Below are 21,239 nucleotides of genomic sequence, written 5' to 3' on the forward strand. Positions count from 1 at the left end.
CCTTATTGATGGATGTCCCTTAAATGATGTCCCTTAAATTTCAAAGGAAGCAGCTCCTCTCCCTCCCTCCCTGCCAGCCAGGGAGGAGGGAGGCTCCAACTGTGTTGCTCGGCTGTGTTGCTCACCCAATAAGAAGTCTAAGAACGACTGGGGGGTGGAGCTTGCATGCCTTGTGTGTGGCTAGTTAATGCAAGCTGAGGGGTTTTTTGAATGCTGGACGCCATTTTGTTGCACGTGCTGCCGCAAACTTTGCAGTGCAAAGGCAGGCCAGGGAGCCATCTTAAGTTGAGGCTGCATAGGCCTTGTGGTGCATGTGATTCAGATTCTGTTCAGTTGAACCTCTGGTTACAAAGTTGGTTGGACAGTGTTCTCAAAGCTACCCAGCATGAGTTTGACCAGACTGCAGGAGGACAGGAAGACTGGAGTGCCTGGAACAGGTGAGGCTGCAGGTCCCTTATTTTGGCTGCTGGTCCCTTATTTTCAAGGCTGCTGGTCCCTTATTTTCAAATCTGTAAGTTGACAGCTATGGACAGTGGACCGGCCCACAGCTGAAAACGGTTACTGACCCCTGGCTTTGAGGTTGCCTGAAATTGCACAACTCCAGGATCTAAAAAGATATGGTGACACCTTGTGGCAATCTAGGTGAAATGCACTTTGATTTCCTCACCTTTTTTCATTTAAAAAATTATTAAAATTTTAAAAAATGAAAAAAGGGGTATATTGTATAGAGCTTTACAAGCCCTGACTACAAGCCCATGGCCAGGGATGGTGGGAGTTGTAGCCTGAGAAGACCTGGAGAGCCACAGCCATTCTATACCTTGTGCCCATACAGCAACATTCACGCAATCTTGTGTTGTGTGTTACATCACAATTTCTACACTTGTAAGTGCTTTCTTTCCAAGAAGGGATATTGAAAAGTTTGAATTGGCCACAACATATAAGATGAACACGCTCAAATTGTGATATGAATTGGTCCAGGGATCCCACTTCTAATAAAAACTGATTTGTCTTTAAAGTCTTAGCATTTTATTTCTCTTACCATTTTATTACATTTTAAGTTATTTTACAGATTTAACAATAGAGAACTGTTGGTATACTTTCTGAAATACAGTTTTGATGATGACAAGCCCGTGTTTGGAACTTCTTGGACATAAGTGGGGTTGGGTTAGAGTATGGCTTTGCAACCTTTCTTACAGGTTAATTATTTGGCACGGCATGTGCTTGTTGCTCATTTCTTCCCCTCCCCCTATTTTGAACTAAATTTGCAATGGCTTTCTATTAATCCAAAATATACAAAGTCGCTTACAAAATCATTTTGTTGCATATAAGGAAAATAAAACAGAATATAAAAGTTAAAGATCTCGAGAGGATATAATAATAATAACAAATTTTATTTATATCCCGCCCTCCCCAGCCGAAGCCGGGCTCAGAGCGGCTAACATCAAATGTATATGGTAATAATAAGAAGTTTCAACAGTACAAGAAAGTAGGATAGGCAGATTAAAGCAGGTAAGTAATTCTGATTGCTAACGCCCTCTTGATCTCTGTCCCAGTGATCTGGAAATGCATCAGTCCATGGTTCAAAATGACAGTGCAGTTTCTCTCCTCTGGGTCCAGGTGGCATCTGAGCAAAGGCCTTTCCTAGGTCTACTTGTTCTCTTTATAGGTGACCCATGTCAAGTGGAATGTGCCCTTGAGAAAACCTGCCAACATCTGTTGCACCTGGCACATTAAAAAAGAAGGTGAAGTATTCCAAGAATGGAGTTTAACCTAAAGTGAACTTTTCTGTGAGAGCTTCACATAGTTGTTTATGCTTTTCCAGTATACAAAGCTATCACAGAGGAAATATCCTCGCTAATTAGTCCATCCTTTTATGTGTAATAGAAGGTTCCCCCCACCTCAAATTCCAGTAAACATAGTTTTGATAGACAAGGTATGTCAACAATTGCCAGTCTGTGCAGAAATTCATAAGGAAATGGAGATTTGGGCCACCACAATTTATAGTCCACCTCTCCATCAGAGTGTCCTCTGTCAGCCATCCCAGCATCCTGTCTGGCCCCTGCGATGGTGCAATGGCACTTTTCCCCCTGGCGCTGTTGGGCCTGCCCTCGCTTAAATATAGTGCACAGAACACCAGCTCCACAAATTCCTACAAACTACCCCAGATTATCTTGTGGGGGACTTGTGTGAGGGAAAACTTAATAATTTGGAGTCTCAGGCAGGATTTGATCAAATAAACAAGAAAGATTTTATTAAACAAAGGAAGTTTATGACAGAAGTGGGTAAAACATAGGATACTTCAGATTATAATGTTAATTTCACTTCAGTTCTGTCTCAGTTGTTGCCCAGCTGTTGCCACTTAATACTTTGGTTCTTAAACAAGGTGGTCTTTTCTGTCAGTTACACACCCCTTGGACAACCCTACTCCCGAGGTCCTCCAAGTAACAGACCCAAGGGGTCTCCACACCCCTCTTAACTGGTTTGGGAGTCTTCTTATTGTACTTTAGTGTTTTGTTGGAAGCCGCCCAGAGTGGCTGGGAAAACCCAGCCAGATGGGCGGGGTATAAAAAATAAATTATTATTATTATTATTATTATTATTATTATTATTATTATTATTCTCTTTCTGGAGTAGAATCTCTCTCCTCCTGACTGCAATGAGACCTAAGCAGACTGTATCCTCACAGCTTCTCCTTCTCCTGCTCAGCCTCCCAGTTAATTCCTGGCCTATTACTCTCACAGGACAGGGGATGTTTCTACCCAGAACCAACTCTCCCTCCTCTCCCAACCTGACTCCCAACCTCTATCCCAACCTAAAGAACTGTCTCTCCAAATCCTCTCATTTTCAAACCTCCCTCCTGGAACCCCAGCCAATCAGAGGCTGCCGTTTGTTAACCGTTTGCCGGCAGGGAACAAGAAAAAGAAAACACTTGTTGACCCAACCTGCCCAGCAAAAGCAAACTTTTCCGTCACAGCCCCTTGATTTTGGCACAATAGAGTGTTTTGTGTATTTTTCTGGGCTGGGCTCAGACCAGCTTTTATAGAAATGAATAAGGGTCTAGGTTGTCTACTCTAAAACTGGACTGGATATGATGCTTGAGCATTTTAAAGAGGACACTGTTCAGGGAGTGGGGGGCTTTCCTTTCAGGTGATCCAAAACTTAGTTTTTACTTTACTCACTTATATGTATATTGAATAGATGAGCCATCTTACTGCACTGGTGTGGGGAGGCCATATTTAATGGGTCTTAATGCCATCCAAGGGGGCACAGACATTCTTGATTTTTTTCAGAATATAAATTGGGGTGGCAGAAACCTCCTTATGGGCTATATAGCACCCAGTTCTTCATTATTACTTACCTGGCCGATTATTGGCATGGGAGAAGGATGCTTTCATAAACCAAAATTTGTGATCAATTACTACCAGCGGTTTCTCTCGCACCTCACCTCCTTCAGAAGTGGCTGATTCAGAGCAGAAATGGTTACTGGGCCCGATGAAACCAAGTCCACTTTCACAATAAGGTACATGGCATCTGCATGGAGAGCATCAGCAAGAAAATGGAGATTAGTTACCAAATGGGATGCCTTTCACCAGCTTTCATAAAGCTAGGTGTATGATGTTCATACACCCCTGAGATTCTTTAATATGGGGTTATTTGAATAAAGAAAGCTGTCCCAAATACCGTATTTTTCCGTGTATAAGGCGATGCTTTTTGCTTTAAAATAGTGAGGGGAAAGTTGGGCGTAGTCTTATAAACGGATAGTGAATGCAGGGGGGGGACATGTGATTAATGGCAGCAGCAAACTGGAGATTGGCAGCGGCGATTGGGGGGGTGATTGGCGGCTGCAGCAAGTGGGTGGGTGGGCTGTTGGTGACGGCAAGTGGGCAGATACCGTATTTTTCGCTCTATAAGACACACTTTTTCCCTCCTAAAAAGTAAGGGGAAATGTGTGTGCGTCTTATGGAGCGAATGCAGGCTGCGCGGCTATCCCAGAAGCCAGAACAGTTAAGAGGGAGCGCTGCACAGCACTCCTTCTTGCTGTTCTAGCTTCTGGCTTAGCCGCGGGAAGCCTCCACAGGGCACGGGGAGCCTTCATCATGCGCTCTGTCCCTTCCCCCACCTTCCACAAAAGCCCCCAAGAGCCGCGCGGAGTGTGTGTGTGGCTCTTGGGGGCTTTTCCCTGAGGAGGGAGAAGGGCAGCCTGTCAGTGACAGTCCTCAGGGAAAAGCCTGCAAGCGCTGCACACACGCTCCAGGCGGCTCGTGAAAGAGAGCGCTGTGCAGAGCCTGGGATGCATACAAGGCTCTGCTCAGCGCTCCCTTTAAATACTTTTTTTCCCTTGCATTCCCCCTCTAAAAACTAGGTGCGTCTTATGGAGCAGAAAATATGGTAATTGGCAACTGCGGTGAGGTGCACAATCGGCAGTGGCTGCGGCAAGCGATCGGCAGTGGCGGGCAGGCAGGTGAGAAATTGGCAGAAGTGACTTCCCCCCACCCAAAAAAAGCTAAACAACTTAATTTCTTACTTTGGGGTTAAAAAAAAATAGGGGTCATCTTATACATGGAAAAATATGGTACCTGGCTGGGAGTTGGTTGTCCCAGAATCCCCCTCAGGCTGTGCAGAATTCCCAGAACTGCCTCCAAAAAAGCCACCAATGACAGAGCTCATCCCACTCGCTGCGCCTCCAATGCTATCAGCAAAGCTGGCTCTGCTGTTGGATCCCGCCTCGCTGCCAGGGATGCTTCTCATTCCTCTTCCAGCACCTAGCCCAGAAAGACATTGAGCAAACGGAACCAAGGTTACTTGCCGCATGGTTTTATGTGTTGACAAAAAGAAACATACTTTGCGCATGCATGCACACCCACGCACAAGGTACTATTCTGAGTGCTCAGAGTGCTTTTGGAAGCTTCCCAAAAGTATTTGGCTGCCCATTGTCAGGGCTCATCCAGACTTCTGAAAGTCCTGCCGCTTTCCATGGGGAAACCCAGTCTTGACCACTGAACTGGAGGAAATGTCTGTTGGGTTTTCTGGAGATTAACATTTGCTCCGATTCAGTGCTAAAGAGTGGATTTTCCTGGGGAAAGAGGAGGGTCGAACAAAAAAGCACCCTGACATGCCTAGAGAGCTTTGACGCATGTGTTCTAGGCCCAGGACAAGCACAGGATGAGACCCTCGGAGCTCATCTTCTAAGCCAGTTACAGTATCTTGGGAAGCTCTTGTCATTCCTGCTACTTTGGATGGTGCCAAGGACAGTGATTTGTTCAGCTTCTTAATTGCCTTTCACAGCACAACAGTTAAAAACATACACAAAATGTAAAACATATCAACCATCAATAATTGAACATAACAGTATAAAAAACAGCACCATTCTCAAAAGGGAACTCAAAAGTGTCGCCAGCGTGTGAGTCAACTAAAGACAGCAACTGGCTCATCATATTCCATTCAACATCTGGGAGAAGAGGAAGGGTTTACTTGTCACCAAAAAGAGATGGATGTCAGGACATTAACTGCTGCCACCCTCCGAAATGCCCATGGGGAATTTTACAAAGCGAGGAGTGAGACAGGGACACATATTCTTGAGGTCTCTGAACACACGCCACCAGGGATCCACTTGTCAGACACTGCTGTTTTCTAACTATGGGGGGGGGAGGATATTATTTCCACCCACTCTTGTTTTCCTGGAATTAATGAAGTAGAAATTGCTATCTACTTTCAAATACAACAGCTTGAACACTGTGCAGTGTGTTTTCTTATCCCTGAACAGAATTTATACTTTGAAAAAAGTTGTGTTCTTTGTGATTATATAAAGCATCAACTGAAGGACTGAAACTACTGAATGAATGAGGTGGCTGCAAATGAACACATTGCATTCAATCACTTAAGAGTTGTGCAAAATTACAACAGAAAACAAAGAATTGTAGCTAGTTTTAGTTAGAATTAAGGTTAAATCTAATGAAGTGGTCATGATTCTGAAACAGTTTAAATTCTTCTACTGTGATGCCATCCACTCTGAGTCCAAATTTGCCAAAGAGAAAGGGTCTGAGCCTGTGGCCCCCTGAAAATTCAAACATCCCACCCCCACAAATTCAATTTCTGGGGAAAATATTAGTGCTTGGTGCTGATAATATTCTGATCTTGCAAGTAGACATTTCTTTTGTATTACCTGTGCAAACTTCAGGTATCAGAGAAATGTAACAAATGCATTTTCAGCCCCTTTTAGAATACCGAAGGAGTAATGAGAGAACCTGCAAAACTTTGAGCCTGGACTTTTCTAAGCAAACATCTAAATCTATTGGCCAAAGTATGGACATTTAAAAGGGGGGGGAGGCAGGGATGTCTCCTACCCTAAGCCTAAACAATCATGTATCCCGCTTAAGATGCAACTTCAGACGCTGTCCCATTCCAGTCCCAGAACTTGTTCCCACAAAACAATTGTACCTGCCAGAAACAGCAAGATGACCAGCAGCTCCCAAAACCTCATCCTGTCCATCTCCCAGTTCAGTCAGAGGGAAAGACAGGAGACAGGAAGGCTGGGTAGATGCGTTAAATAGAACGTGTGTGATTTGACTACTGGAGCCATGCCAACAGACGACTGCACGGGGCTCTCCCTGGCAAGTGCCACCACCACCAGCCCATTCCTTGCATCTCCTCCACAACTCACCTGAGCTGTCCTGTTCCTCAAGCAAGGCTGGTGGTTGGCAATGCTTTAAACAAGCATTTCAAGGAGGGGCATTGTGGCTTGAAGGAGCCACGCAGTGCAGCATCGCTGAATGCTTTAAATGGTGATTGCTGCTTCCTTGAAGGATGGCGAACAGTTTTGGGTAGTGGGTGGGCTGTTCCAAGACGACTCTCCCAAAGTCTGACTCACAGGTTTGGAGTCTGATAACTTGTTCCCTTCTGCCCACTCAGAAATGTATACGGGCAGTTAGTTCCCTTCTGGGCACTTGGTTCCATCTCTCTGTGAGCAGCATCAAAAAGAGGAAAGCAATGACAACTGCACAACATCCCTTCCCATCTTTTTGCTTTTGTCCACTAGACTGTGAGGGCAGGTCTTGTTTTTAATTCTCCATATTTGTTGTTGTTGTTTAGTCGTTTAGTCATGTCCGACTCTTCGTGACCCCCTGGACCAGAGCACGCCAGGCACTCCTGTCTTCCACTGCCTCCCGCAGTTTGGTCAGACTCATGTTTGTAGCTTCGAGAACACCGTCCCACCATCTCGTCCTCTGCCGTCCCCTTCTCCTTGTGCCCTCCATCTTTCCCAACATCAGGGTCTTTTCCTGGGAGTCTTCTCTTCTCATGAGGTGGCCAAAGTATTGGAGCCTCAGCTTCACGATCTGTCCTTCCAGTGAGCACTCAGGGCTAATTTCCTTAAGTATGGATGCGTTTGATCTTCTTGCAGTCCATGGGACTCTCAAGAGTCTCCTCCAGCACCATAATTCAAAAGCATCAATTCTTCGGCGATCAGCCTTCTTTATGGTCCAGCTCTCACTTCCATACATCACTACTGGGAAAACCATGGCTTTAACTATACGGACCTTTGTTGGCAAGGTGATGTCTCTACTTTTTAAGATGCTGTCTAGGTTTGTCATTGCTTTTCTCCCAAGAAGCAGGCGTCTTTTAATTTCGTGGCTGCTGTCACCGTCTGCAGTGATCATGGAGCCCAAGAAAGTAAAATCTCTCACTGCCTCCATTTCTTCCCCTTCTATTTGCCAGGAGGTGATGGGACCAGTGGCCATGATCTTCGTTTTTTTGATGTTGAGCTTCAGACCATATTTTGCGCTCTCCTCTTTCACCCTCAATAAAAGGTTCTTTAATTCCTCCTCACTTTCTGCCATCAAGGTTGTGTCATCTGCATATCTGAGGTTGTTGATATTTCTTCCGGCAATCTTAATTCCGGCTTGGGATTCATCCAGCGCAGCCTTTCGCATGATGAATTCTCCATATAGTGCCTAGCAAATTTTAGGTGCTGTATGAACTCTGATATGTATTATTTAGGGCCACCACTTGGAGCCAGCGTCTAGCAAGTAATCATAGTCACTAGAAACCATCCTTTTATCTCACTACAAGATTGTATCAGGGAAGGGTCATAGCATCCGCTTTGCTTGCAGGAGGTCTCTAGTTGAATCCCCTGGATCTCAAGGAGCAGCTTGGAAGGCCCCCTGCCTGAACTCCTGGACAGCCACTGCCAGTCAGTGCAAACAGTACTGAGGTAAATGGACTGCTTGATTGACTCAGTAGAAGGCAGTCCCCTAGGCTCCTATACGGCTGGTATTTGGCTCCTATTTATTCCCTCCTACAGTCTATACTCTTCAGTCATGAATATTTATAACTCTGCTAATCTAACACAGCCTTGTTGTTTACTTTTCCTCTTATTGAGAAATTATCAGCCCTTGTTAATGCGAAGTTCTGGACACTTATTTGTAGGATAAGTGACAGAGTGTTCTATCCTTGCTTATGTAGAGAGAGAACCATGCATTGCATGTTTATTTTGCATTATCTTAGCCTTAGAAAGACTTCAGTTTAGTTGCAAACCAATATCTTGTGTCGGCTATATTTTATCTATTTCATTCTGCACCACTGAAGCCACCTGAACCTCGTGACAGCAAAGGATCCGGAAATAACCCAAAGCTACAGAGGCAATTTCCCATCCATCTGGTCTAGTAGTCTGTTCTGCACTTAGCTTCAGTTTATTGGCTCTCATCCAGTCCTTTACCAAGGCAAAACACTGGTCCAGCACTTCCACTGCCTCCCCTGCAGATGTGAAGGAGAAGTAGAGCTGAGTGTCATCAGCATATTGCTGACAGCGTACTCCAATCCCCTGGATGACCCCATTTAGCGGTTTCATGTAGGTGTTCATCTGTATGGAGGCTAAAATCAAACCCTGTGACATTGAATGCCCCATGGGGCTGAAGAGCATTCTCCAAGCATCACCCTCTGAGAGCAACCATCCAAGTAGGACGAGGTCCACAGCGAAGCAGGGCCAGCCACCTGCATCTCGGACAGCTACTCCATTAGGATAGCATGGCTTAATGTATCTAAAGCTTCTGAGAGGTCATACCTGGTTAGGGTTGTTTTTTAAAATGTTAATTTCAAAATAGGAGACTTGTTTTAATTGTTTAAATTGGCTGTTTTCCTGACCAACCAGCCTACCATGGGCTTAGTTACGAAGAAGTATTGAAACCAAGCACAGCTCATGCCCTTACCAGATGCTCCTTTTTTGCTGTGTCTTCTAGTATATCCAGCCAGTATTATAAGTTTGTCCTGGAAACCACATCTTTTAAGCAGTTTCCTACACTAGTGGATGCGGGTGGCACTGTGGTCTAAACCACTGAGCTAGGGCTTGCCAATCGGAAGGTCAGTGGCTCGAATCCCCGCAGCGGGGTGAGCTCCTGTTGCTCGGTCCCAGCTCCTGCCCACCTAAAGCACACCAGTGCAACTAGATAAATAGGTACCGCTCTGGCAGAAAGGTAAACGGCATTTCCATGCGCTGCTCTGGCTTCACCAGAAGCAGCTTAGTCATGCTGGCCACATGAATTGGAAGCTGTCTGCGGACAAACGCCGGCTCCCTTGGCCTATAGAGTGAGATGAGCGCGCAACCCCAGAGTCGTCCGCGACTGGACCTAATGGTCAGGGGTACCTTTACCTTTTACACTAGTGGAAGCTAAAATATACCACAGTGTTGCTTTTTTCTCTACTTTTTTTTTTTTAAAGAAACCAGATAGAGGATGTCCACCATCCTCACCTGCGGATGAGGATGCATTTGTTATGGAAAACTGACTCCTGTTCTAAACCCTTGCTCTCTCGTGGGTGGAAATGTTTGTGGAACATGTTGTTGTTTTTTCAAATAGGGAAAATAACCAGAGGATGCCATGAGCCAAGCAAAAGCTCTTCAGCTGCAGTTTGCATCTGCAAACATAGCTTTGGAGACAGCAGAAAGGGAACACCTCTAGAATGTCCATGGCTTGTGAGGCCCAGTGGCCCAAGGGAGAACATCTGCAGCTTTGAACAAGAAAGGTATTCAAAGCAAGTTGTTTGCTTCCGTTGGCACGGCCCCAGATCTGGACTTGGGTACACAGCTCCAAGGCAGGAGAGGCAACACTAAGCAAAGAAACTCCATCTGCTCTGTTTAAAAACAAATTAGATAAATGGGCCAGCCTGGAGGCTTACTCCTAGTGGCAAAGTTTGTTGATTTGCTAGAAAACTGATTGGGGTCAATATTGCTCCCATCATGCTCCAGTGTGAAATATGGAGCACTGAAATTAATTTTGATGCAGATAGGGCAGTGGATCCCAACAGCCAGAGAGCAGCAGGTTGTTTCTGCCAGGGTGAAAGACCTGGAAGTAGCATCTTATGCTTTCGAAGTACTTAGCTCTGTCAACGGTTAGTTTTCTCTTTATATGGAGTGGAAAGGGACTGGAAACAGCACACTGGGATTTTGAGTTCCCTTTTGTAAGCCTGTGCTTGTTTGGATATTTACAGCTCAGCACAGGCAAACCATCTCAGCCAAGTTGCCAGAACCAAAGCCTACTTCAGAAGCATAAGATGCTCAGAACTACTGGTTGACACGACAGAGGAACAAACAACACCCTTCGGATCATGGCAGTTTTGATTTCACAGGCTGTGCCTTGGTAGCTTTTAAACATTTGTAGCTTTGAGCTTCTTCGAGTTCCTTGAGCTTACTAGAGTTGAGAGATGTTCCACTACATGATCTGCAACTTCTCAAAAGAAAATTGGATGGGATGCAGATGGTAGCAGGACATTTCCTCACTCCTCCCACCAGATGGAGCCAGAGCATTTCTTACTGCTCTGTTCAACGCTTCTTTTTTTTCTTGTTACAGCTTTTTCTCATCATGCTTTTCCCCAATCTGTTTTGCTCATTAGTTGCAACCCTTCGTGGTTCCCTACCAATGCTGGTTGTTCACTCTTCTCACATTCCGTTGAACCAGGACCACACATTTGTATTTCAGATCAAGTTTGTGTAAAATAATAATAATAATAATAATAATAATAATAATAATAATAATAATAAAAGCAACTTATGAAGGGAGCCTCCGACACGCCCCATCCCTCTTTTCGGCAGAAGCCGGGGAAATGCATGTGCTCTGCTGCTTCCCTTGGGGGTCTTGTTCGCTTGCTGCTACAGACTAAACTTCATTTTAGTGACTACCAAACAAGAATGTGTTCCAGGCGTCTGCATCGCCTTGCTATCAGTGCTATATTTGCTCTGAGTACATTCTCAGGGCAGGGGGAATGCACATTGCGGGTGGGTCGATGGGTGTCACAACAGCCCCCTGAGGTGAGTAAAGGGAGAAGCGACGAGACACAGCCAAGAACTCGGCCTCCTACTCAGAAGTAAGCCTGAGTAAGTGCCAAGAGACTTCCTCACGCGTGAGGGTGTTGCTGCCTGCCTATGCCAGCTCACTTGCCTGTGTGGCTGCCTGCCTGTGCCGGCTCACTTGCCTGTGTGGCTGCTTGCCTGTGCCGGCTCACTTGCCTGTGTGGCTGCTTGCCTGTGCCGGCTCACTTGCTTGTGTGGCTGCCTGCCTGTGCTGGCTCACTTGCCTGTGTGGCTGCCTGCCTGTGTTGGCTCACTTGCCTGTGTTGCTGCCTGCCTGTGCCGGCTCACTTGCCTGTGTGGCTGCCTGCCTGTGCCGGCTCACTTGCCTGTGTGGCTGCCTGCCTGTGCCGGCTCACTTACCTGTGTGGCTGCCTGCCTGTGCCGGCTCACTTGCCTGTGTGGCTGCCTGCCTGTGCCGGCTCACTTGCTTGTGTGGCTGCCTGTCTGTGCCGGCTCACTTGCCTGTGTGGCTGCCTGCCTGTGCCGGCTCACTTGCCTGTGTGGCTGCCTGCCTGTGCCGGCTCACTTACCTGTGTGGCTGCCTGCCTGTGCCGGCTCACTTGCCTGTGTGGCTGCCTGCCTGTGCCGGCTCACTTGCCTGTGTGGCTGCTTCCCTGTGCCGACTCACTTAACTGTGTGGCCACCTGCCTGTGCCGGCTCACTTGTCTGTGTGGCTGCCTGCCTGTGCCGGCTCACTTACCTGTGTGGCTGCCTGCCTGTGCCGGCTCACTTGCCTGTGTGGCTGCCTGCCTGTGCCGGCTCACTTGCTTGTGTGGCTGCCTGTCTGTGCCGGCTCATTGCCTGTGTGGCTGCCTGCCTGTGCCGGCTCACATGCCTGTGTGGCTGCTTGCCTGTGCCGGCTCACTTAACTGTGTGGCCGCCTGCCTGTGCCGGCTCACTTGTCTGTGTGGCTGCCTGCCTGTGCCGGCTCACTTAACTGTGTGGCCGCCTGCCTGTGCCGGCTCACTTGCCTGTGTGGCCGCCTGCCTGTGCCGGCTCACTTGCCTCCGCCGCCTCCTCAGTGCACAGGGGAGGGGGGTGCCTTTTGGGACGGGGCTGTGGGCGCCACCCAAGATGGGGGGGGTCTGAAGGTGGGGAAGCCCAGCAGAAGCCAGTTAGGCAAAAAGCAGGTTTGAGCACCAGGAAAATCAAGATGTGACCTAGGCAGTGTAGGAACAGGGAAGGTGATTTTTGAGATGATGTATTGATTTCAGATGTGTGTATTTCAAACGTATTGATTTTTTGCTGCTGCTGTTGCCCAGTCAGTTGTTACTCATTTGTTGTACAAATCCATTTCCTTCCTGGAGTGCGTGGTGAGTGTTTTGGTTGGAATATTAATTTCCCCAGCATTCAAGCGCAATTTCATCATAGGAAAAAACTTGTTTTCCATCCAGTGAACTTGCAGCCCACCTGAATGCTACTCCTGCCATGGTTTCTGAATGCTGAAAGCTGTGGTTGGGTGGCAGGTGGTTGTTCTCAAGGTCTCGCTCACCTTTTTGGAATCTGGACGGCCGTGCGGACGCCACAGACTCCGGCTGTTTCTTTCTCCACACACACACAGCAGAAAGGAAGAAAATGGAGTGGGGAAGAGAGGTTCTTTGCATTTCTTCAGGGTCCACATAAAATTTGGGTCCATTAGAATTAAAATGGATATCCCTGAATTTGCAGTTTTTCACATGGCGTCCCCAAAAGCTACCATCACATTGCAGCTTATAGTGGTGGATCGGACGGAAGCAAACCTTAGATTTGGTTATTTTGCCAAGGCTTGTCCTCTAAAACCATCATAAAGCCACAGGTCACCTCTGTGTTCGCATATGTGTTCTGTAATTTGTGGGCTGTTTGGCTGTAATTCCCATTTCCAACTTGGATGGCTTTAAACGAGGATTAGGCAAAGCCAGGGGTCAGAAGGCTACCAGTAGCTACCAGTGGCTACCAGTTCTTAACCCTTTCCTCTACCCCACTATTTTCCTCCTGACCTTCCCATACAATAGTACATGTTCCATAAGGAAAGATAATGAGCATATACATATTACAAGTACGGTAGATCAGCTGCCCGGACCATAATTAAACAGGAACCTACTTTAAAAATATAATTTGACATAGGTCTAATTGTGGTCTAGGCAGATGATTTTGAATATTGCCAAAGCTTTATGAAACTGCAGAGTGAAGGGAAACAAAGTTTGCTCTGAGCAAACACACAGAATCAAAAGCTCCGGATTCCAGACTTCTGAAAGCATTTTGACTTTTCATGGAAACCTCTTGAGGCAAGTTCAACTTCATTAAACTAAGTGCTCTGCTAAAAATAGCCCCGGCCCTGCCGCTTGGAGTTCACAGTTCTAAATGCGAGCCAAAAACTGTTGTTTGACAGTGCAGCAAACTGCAGTGATGCACTAAGTGCTTGACTTTATCCAAACAGTTGTTAACCAACTTTTAGGTGCAATGTTTCATTTAGCGGCTCTCTCAACCTGCTAACAGACCCTTGCACTTTGTAGATTAGCTATGAGTCCTGGGGTTCTGCCTTTGGATATGCAAAACAGTAAAGAGCTTGAGCATGAGCCCTGCTGACCTTCATGTGCCTGGGAGGAAAGCAAAATACTTAAGAGCCTGAGAATTGGCTTCCAGGAAGACCTGAGCCATGGCAAAATTAAGTACCAAAGATGCAGGGTTTATTGGACTGGGTTTTGTTGCTCTGATGAAAGAACTCCTATGTCAGTTTTGTCACTGTCTGGTTTTAGAGCATTGGTATAGAATTTCTCACAATTAGGTAAGGTAAAGGTAAAGGACCCCTGACCATTAGGTCCAGTCGTGACCGACTCTGGGGTTGCGGCGCTCATCTCGCTTTATTGGCCGAGGGAGCCGGAGTACAGCTTCCGGGTCATGTGGCCAGCAGGACTAAGCCGCTTCTTGCGAACCAGAGCAGCACACGGAAACGCCATTTACCTTCCCGCCAGAGAAGGTATTTCTCTTTATTTATCTACTTGCACTTTGACGTGCTTTTGTACTGCTAGGTTGGCAGGAGCTGGGACCGAACAATGGCAGCTCACCCCGTTGCAGAGATTCATTTGAATCGCTGACCTTCTGATTGGCAAGTCCTAGGCTCTGTGGTTTAACCCACAGCGCCACCTGCGTCCCTTCACAATTAGGTACTTTGTCATAAATGAATGCACTCAATTTGCTATATGTGGATCAATACATAAGGACCATTTAAATATATTGTGACGTGACACTGCAGTGTTTTTAACAGCATGGCAGGGCTCATACATGGCTCAAAATGAAATGAATGTGGTTCATAAAGTCGTTGTTGTTTAGTCGTTTAATCGTGTCCGACTCTTCGTGACCCCATGGACCAGAGCACGCCAGGCACTCCTGTCTTCCACTGCCTCCTTTAGTTTAGTCAAATTCATGTTAGAAGCTTCGAGAACACTGTCCAGCCATCTCATCCTCTGTCCATAGCTGTCAACATTTCCCTTTTTTAAAGGGAAATTCCCTTATTCCAAATAGGATTCCTTGCAAGAAAAGGGAAAAGTTGACAGCTATGCCTCTGTCGTCCCCTTCTCCTTGTGCCCTCCATCTTTCCCAACATCAGGGTCTTTTCCAAGGAGTCTTCTCTTCTCATGAGGTGGCCAAAGTATTGGAGCCTCAGCTTCAGGATCTGTCCTTCCAGTGAGCACTCAGGGCTGATTTTCTTCAGAATGGAGAGGTCTGAATTTCTTGCAGTCCATGGGACTCTCAAGAGTCTCCTCCAGCACTGTAATACAAAAGCATCAGTTCTTCGGCAATCAGCCTTTTTTATGGTCCAGCTCTCACTTCCATACATCACTACTGGGAAAACCATAGCTTTAACTATACGGACCTTTGTTGGCAAGGTAATGTCTCTGCTTTTTAAGATGCTGTCTAGGTTTGTCATTGCTTTTCTCCCAAGAAGCAGGCGTCCTTTAATTTCGTGACTGCTGTCACCATCTGCAGTGATCATGGAACCCAAGAAAGTAAAATCTCTCACCGCCTCCATTTCTCCCCCTTCTATTTGCCAGGAGGTTTGAGCCATCATACAACTGTAATTTTAAGAAATGTTGAACACAAAAAAGATGCCCGTGCACAGATGTTTGATGCAATATTTTTCTTGCATGCAAAAACCCTTCACGACAATTGAGCTGTTTTTCACAAGAGCATTCAATTTACGCCATATCTGAACAACTACTTCATTATCATTTCTGAGGCATGTCATGTTGGGGGGATGCAAAGATGTCAGATGTCTCTGAACAACTACAAAATATATTACGCCTACATATGGCATGGGGCCACATTACAGTAGAGAAAATTCTCTGAAAAGTGTAGCCTGGGCGAAGTGAGGAAAGTGAGTGCAATTGCATGTTGCAGAGGTTGGACTTGTACCAGGAAACTGAAAGGACTGCTGTCATCAGATTGGGAAGGAAGATATCCCTGATTTTCATGTTTGAAGAAGTTAACCTACAGTATTCTCTAAGACTCACAAACATTATGTTGGGCCATGAGAAAAAACCGTACCATCCATACCATAGCCAGGCAAAATCTTTATAAAGACCAACCAAAATGTCATTTAGAAAGTGAGCAAGAGCTCTCCAGGCTGAAAGTATGTGGCTTGCGTCATGACAGAGACAAAGTTCCTAGATGACACTAGACCTAGGTGTGCATGGGTGGAATCAAGAATTTCCTGTAACTCTTCTGTTTTGTTTGAGAGACAATGACAGTTCTGATGTGTCCTCTAAGCCTTCCATGGCAGACAAGCAGCAACATGATAGCACGTAATAAGAGCTTTCTTGTGTTCATAAGATGCTGCAGTGTTGGTGGATTGTGTCTGTATCCACAGGAACCTCTAGAAGATTAAGTTTATTATTTGGCAAACACATTCAGGCCTTAGTTTGGTGCATTTGTGGCCCCAGCTAGTCTGGGACAAGTAATTAACATCAGGATTTACACACTGCCTCTTGGGGGACACACAGCTCTATTAATTTCACATGTCTTTGGCAGACATATTACTCGCACTTTTGCACAAGACACAACTAGGAATAGGTGGATAATTCCTACATTACCGTGCCAAAAGCTGCTAACCAAAGAGGAGCTCAGCTATATATTTCTCTTCAGTAAGGATGGAAGGACCTGTCCCTTGGGGTTCACTCCTCTTGTCATTTTCCAATCCTCATTTACGGGACCGCCTCTCCTGGTGTGCCCCGCAGAGGACCTTAAGGTCCATGAATAACCATAGTTTAGAGGTCCCGGGCCCTAAGGAAGTCAGGCTATCCTCCACCAGGGCCAGGGCCTTCTCAGTGATGGCTTCTCAGTGATGCTCTGTCCCATGAGACTAGGACCCTGCAGGATTTAACCTCCTTCTGTTGGGCCTGTAAGACAGAGCTATTCCGCCGGGCCTTTAATTTGAATTCAGCCTGATCTTTTATTTCCCTTCCCTTCCCTCCCCCTCCCCCTCCCCCTCCCCTTTTATGAAGATTACCCGCTCTGAGACCCCAAAGCTAATTCTCCCCCGGCCTCCTCGCTGGCCCAAGTAGGACTAATTCAGCCAGCTAGCCCTGGTGATTATCTAATGCTTATTAGATGGATTTCCCCTAAATTGATTTCTGAACTTTGAATTTTATTGTTATTCATGTTTTTAAACTGTATTTTATGCTGCTTTTACAATTAAGTGTTTTAAATTTGTTGTTAGCCACCCTGAGCCCGGTTTTTGAATTGGGAAGGGCGGGGTATAAATAAAAAATTACTACTACTACTACTACTACTACTACTACTACTACTACAGTTCTCTGCATTTCTGCAGTGAAAATTCATCAGAATTTAGTGTGAATTCAGTTTGCTGGAGCCTGTCTTTACACGCAGGGGAATTCCCTAACTCACCGGGGGTTTGAGACCCATAGGCTACCCTCACCTGCTTTAGCCGGCCAGTTGGTGTATTGTTTGGGGAAGTGAAGATTTGATAGATAAGGCTTCAAATGCCAGCTGAATGGGTTTCTCCTCCATGCCTACTCTTCAGTTTATTAATCTCCCAGGTGTGTTGAGACAGAAGTCTAGCTTTTGAGAGAGGTCAAGGGACCAGATGCAAAGGAGGACAGGGCTTCTGTTGTTGACTTCAGACCCTCAGACCAAGAAGCTGCCGCATGGTCTTAGCTCTCTACTTAGTCCGTAAGTGAGATTATTATTGTTCTCCCTTGTGGCAGGGGAGGGAAAACAGATGTCGACATTGAATACGGCCCTTCAGGCCTCTGTCAGCATGTAACTCTTAGTTTCTAGTATTACTTTTAGCATGTGGCTTGTCAGTCTTTAAGCCTCAAGTACAGCTGCCCAAATTCTCAGGTTGATGTAGGAATCTATATTCAAGAATGGGCAGAACTTGCAAACCCATGAACTTGCAAATTGAGTTGTTTTCCTTTTAAACAACAACTTTAAATTAGATTTGCCCTCTGTGGTTGCAACAGCACTTTGTCCCTGAAGCGGTCACACTTCCACAGCGATACTTTTGGTGCCAAATCTAATTTGTCGCTGGAAGATTCAGCCCTCCAGTTCTTGGCCCATATGGCTATTTTAAAATATTGGATAAATTAATGGAGTAAAACTATTCATGAACTGATAATCATGCTTATCAATTATTATTAGCCATAACAGCGAAATGGAACCTCTTTATACAGAGGCAGAATATCTCTATAACCAGACGCTGGAGAGAGACAATAGGCAAGAGACATTCTTGCCTTTTTATGAGCTTCCTAAAGGCATCTCTCTGGCTGGTGTTGCAAACAGAATGCTGTACTAGATGGGATTTTCATTCAATCAATGAGGCAGTTCTTTAAGAACCTGTAAGTCCTGCATCCTCGTTCCTTTATTCTTTGTTGAGAGGTATGAAATAACTACTGCTTCCATAAAGTGCAGAGCAGAGGATTATTTGCAAACTGGGGGAAATTATATGTGGATGGAATGGGAACAAAGCAGTCACAACAGAAAAGGGGGGAAATGTATGTGAACTTGTAGATCTGAACAAATTACAGTAGTTTTTTGTTTTAACGAGAACATTTAATAGTGTGTTGGGCCAACTTTTGCTAGGGGATTGCACCTTATTAAGGCTCTTAACTTCTGTGTACACGTAGCAGTAAGTAGGACTTCTGTGTGCACATGTAATGGGACTTCCTCTCCCACGCCTGCCATACGGAAACCTATCCTAAGAGATCAGGTAAGGGAAATGAATTATTGCAAAAAGGAACTGCGAGAAAGTGGTGGCACACCTGGGATCATCTGGTTTTTAGTCTGTGCCAAACATAAAGTGTTCTACTGATTTTTATCCCCAAAGAACACTTTGTTTGTGCTTGTTCTTGAAACCACAATAAATTAACTAGTGGAATTTTAACTTCATCATGTTCCAAGCTAATTGTTTTGTCAGTGTTAAGTTGTGGGTGAACATATCAGACGACACAGCAATTCTTCAAACAGCTCTTGTTTATTTCAGAGGCCAGAACAGAACTGAACTGAAGAGCTCAGTCAGCCTGCTTATATAGAGCTCCAGTACAACGTTACTGTAACAACTTTCTAAAACTATCCAATCACTGAACGTCACTTTCGATCCTTCATTTGCATAACTATCTGCAGTATCCATCCAATCACTGAACGTCACTTTTGATCCTTCATTTGCATAACTATCTACAGTATCCCCCTGCTGGCCCAGGGTGAGAACTTCAGTACATAACAGTCAGTAAGAACCAATTTCCATTACTGCTACTTTTGAAGGGTAAGAATATAGCTTAGACATCTTGCAACTCCCTCTTATCAATGTAATTTAGACTTGAACACTGCAATAAATTAATTAAATGTGAATCTCACTGTGAATGCTTTTCAACTTTCCTTAGAGCCTACTGAGAAAAACCCCCAAGAAGTATTTATTTTATTAGAGACAAACAAAATATCCATAAATATTCAAAATTTAGGGTGACTTTCCCACTGCACACTGTATATCAGATGCTGTTAGATTTTTAAAATGTTGTTTTATATATTGACCAAATATTAAAGGCAGTTTTGTTGGCCCATAAGAAAAATTCCAAAATCCATATTAGTGCAATACCTCTACGTGTTACACTATCGGTTTTTAAACTGCTTTCTGGTCAGAAAGTCCTAGATTCTTTTAAAGCTTCAGGAGTTAATAATGATAAGGCCTTTAATGCCAAACAGATTCCCCACCATTGCCGATCTTGTCTCCTGAAGCCCAATTCTCTGTGGTGAAGCCCAATAGTGCCCCACAGGAATGCATTTATTTTAACGCATTTCTATACCACCGTTCATTAAACTATATCCCAGGGTGGTTCACGCTGCCTAGGTCTAGGGTGAGGAAGTGGACCTGGTGGGAGGGCCTTTGTTGACAGATGTGCAGGGTCCATCACGTGGCATCATATGACGGCAGATGATTTGAAGTTCTACCTGCAGGAGCAGGCACAGACTGAGCTCCAATCACAGCTCGGCAGTCCCACAGGGCTCAGATGGGTCTCTGCTCTTTAAAAGACAGCAAGCACTATTACTTCATATGCAGTTCATAACCAGCAGCTATATGTGACAGCCTGAACAAATCTCCTTTTACTCCTGGAACGGAGCTGCATAGTGGATACGAAGCCTTGTGCAATGCCTGTCCATTTCCATGAGACTTATGCAGAACTGAGTAAGGGCCATATCAGCTGCCTTCAATCTGCTGTCCTTAATGCCCCCCCCCCCATCACATGCCTGAGGCAGCCACCTCACCTTGCCTCATCAGCTCTGAAAGAGTCGGCAGGTTTTATGCAAATTCCTTCCCCATGACCCAACAATTTCTTACCCCTGCCTCTTTGGTTGATGAGATTTTCATTTTTTCCCCTCTACCAAGAAGAAGGTAAAGGGAAGAGACGGAAGTTTTCCTAATATCCCTGCTGGGACTGTTTCACTGTACAGTGGTACCTCGGGTTACATACGCTTCAGGTTACATACGCTTCAGGTTACAGACTCCACTAACCCAGAAATAGTACCTCGGGTTAAGAACTTTGCTTCAGGATGAGAACAGAAATCGTGCTCTGGCGGCGTGGTGGCAGCAGGAGGCCCCATTAGCTAAAGTGGTGCTTCAGGTTAAGAACAGTTTCAGGTTAAGTACAGACCTCCAGAATGAATTAAGTACTTAACCTGAGGTACCACTGTATTCTATGTTGGCATTTGTATCTGCATTGTTGTGGGTCAGTGGCGCATTTGAGCGCATGTTTTCCTGGGTTCAGGTTGCAGTCTGCTGCTGTTGACAGATAACAACTGCGTCGCTTCGCCACACTGAATCATTTAATGGATACCAGCTCATCAAAGGCTCTGCTCTCTAGAGCATCTGTCTAACCTGCTTCCTTGTCATCGGCCTCTCCGCCTCTTTGGGCAGCATTGCTTTAAATCATGAGTAGCCTCATAGGGCTGGGTGGGGAGGAGAGTTGCTGGAAGAGCAAGCTTCATTCAGAATGAAGACGTCTTGAAGGATAATGTCTGCTGGAATCCAATTGCGCTAAACATGAATGGATCAGAAGATGCTGGGGCTATAAAAGAAAACAGAGAAGCCTTTTGTTTGCATCTAAGCCATTTAAGAAGACTCTGTGAAAGCATGACTGTATGAATGCTAATGGTACACTTAAAAAGTGTTTTTATTGCAGAATCTGCCTTTCCCCAAAGCTCTTAAATCTTTGATGCTACAGAGCAAAACTGGGGCAGTAAATGAAGAATCATAGCATGGAATTTTAAAAAAAGCTGGCATAACAACAACAATAGCTCCAGTTATGCTCATGATTAAGCCTTACATGCAGTTTATGACTGTTTTGGATTCTGGCATTCCAAATAGGGGAATGGATGCAGAAAGTGAGAAAAGTTTTTCTCTATAATGCAG

The 21,239-nt window shown here is 45.4% G+C and overlaps 1 protein-coding gene across 4 annotated transcripts; it reads right to left on the reverse strand.

The window, feature by feature from the left end:
• Positions 1–311: 311 nt before the first annotated feature.
• Positions 312–20,988, reverse strand: LOC310765969 (uncharacterized protein). 4 transcript variants are annotated; one of them, XR_014549882.1, is made up of 6 exons: positions 20,706–20,988; positions 8,623–8,751; positions 4,578–4,763; positions 3,446–3,531; positions 1,441–1,722; positions 312–1,360 (listed from the first exon to the last, which is right to left on the reverse strand). XR_014549882.1 is itself a non-coding variant. In XM_083621677.1 (4 exons), exons 1-4 carry the CDS (start codon positions 6,488–6,490, stop codon positions 1,648–1,650), a joined length of 399 nt encoding a protein of 132 aa, XP_083477803.1. In that variant the 5' UTR covers positions 6,491–6,639; the 3' UTR covers positions 1,451–1,647. The 4 variants fall into 4 exon arrangements, 2 of the variants coding, with proteins under 2 accessions (XP_083477803.1, XP_083477802.1); XR_014549883.1 differs by lacking the exons at positions 8,623–8,751; positions 20,706–20,988 and adding an exon at positions 6,662–7,939; XM_083621677.1 differs by lacking the exons at positions 312–1,360; positions 8,623–8,751; positions 20,706–20,988 and adding an exon at positions 6,439–6,639 and having other exon boundaries at positions 1,451–1,722.
• Between the last annotated feature and the right edge of the window lie 251 nt (positions 20,989–21,239).

This window comes from Podarcis filfolensis (genome assembly GCF_964270895.1).
Source record: "Podarcis filfolensis genome assembly, chromosome: 6".
In the NCBI taxonomy this organism is placed as follows: domain Eukaryota; kingdom Metazoa; phylum Chordata; class Lepidosauria; order Squamata; family Lacertidae; genus Podarcis; species Podarcis filfolensis.

Excerpts from the sequence above, each read along its gene's own strand:
- LOC310765969 (XM_083621676.1), bottom strand. The coding sequence starts at position 5,435 with ATGATGAGCCAGTTGCTGTCTTTAGTTGACTCACACGCTGGCGACACT. Across the intron at positions 4,764-5,365 it reads TGAGTTCCCTTTTGAGAATG|GTGCTGGAAGAGGAATGAGA; the intron begins GTGCTGTTTTTT and ends TTTCTGGGCTAG. Across the intron at positions 3,532-4,577 it reads GACAACCAACTCCCAGCCAG|ATGCCATGTACCTTATTGTG; the intron begins GTACCATATTTT and ends CTCTCCATGCAG.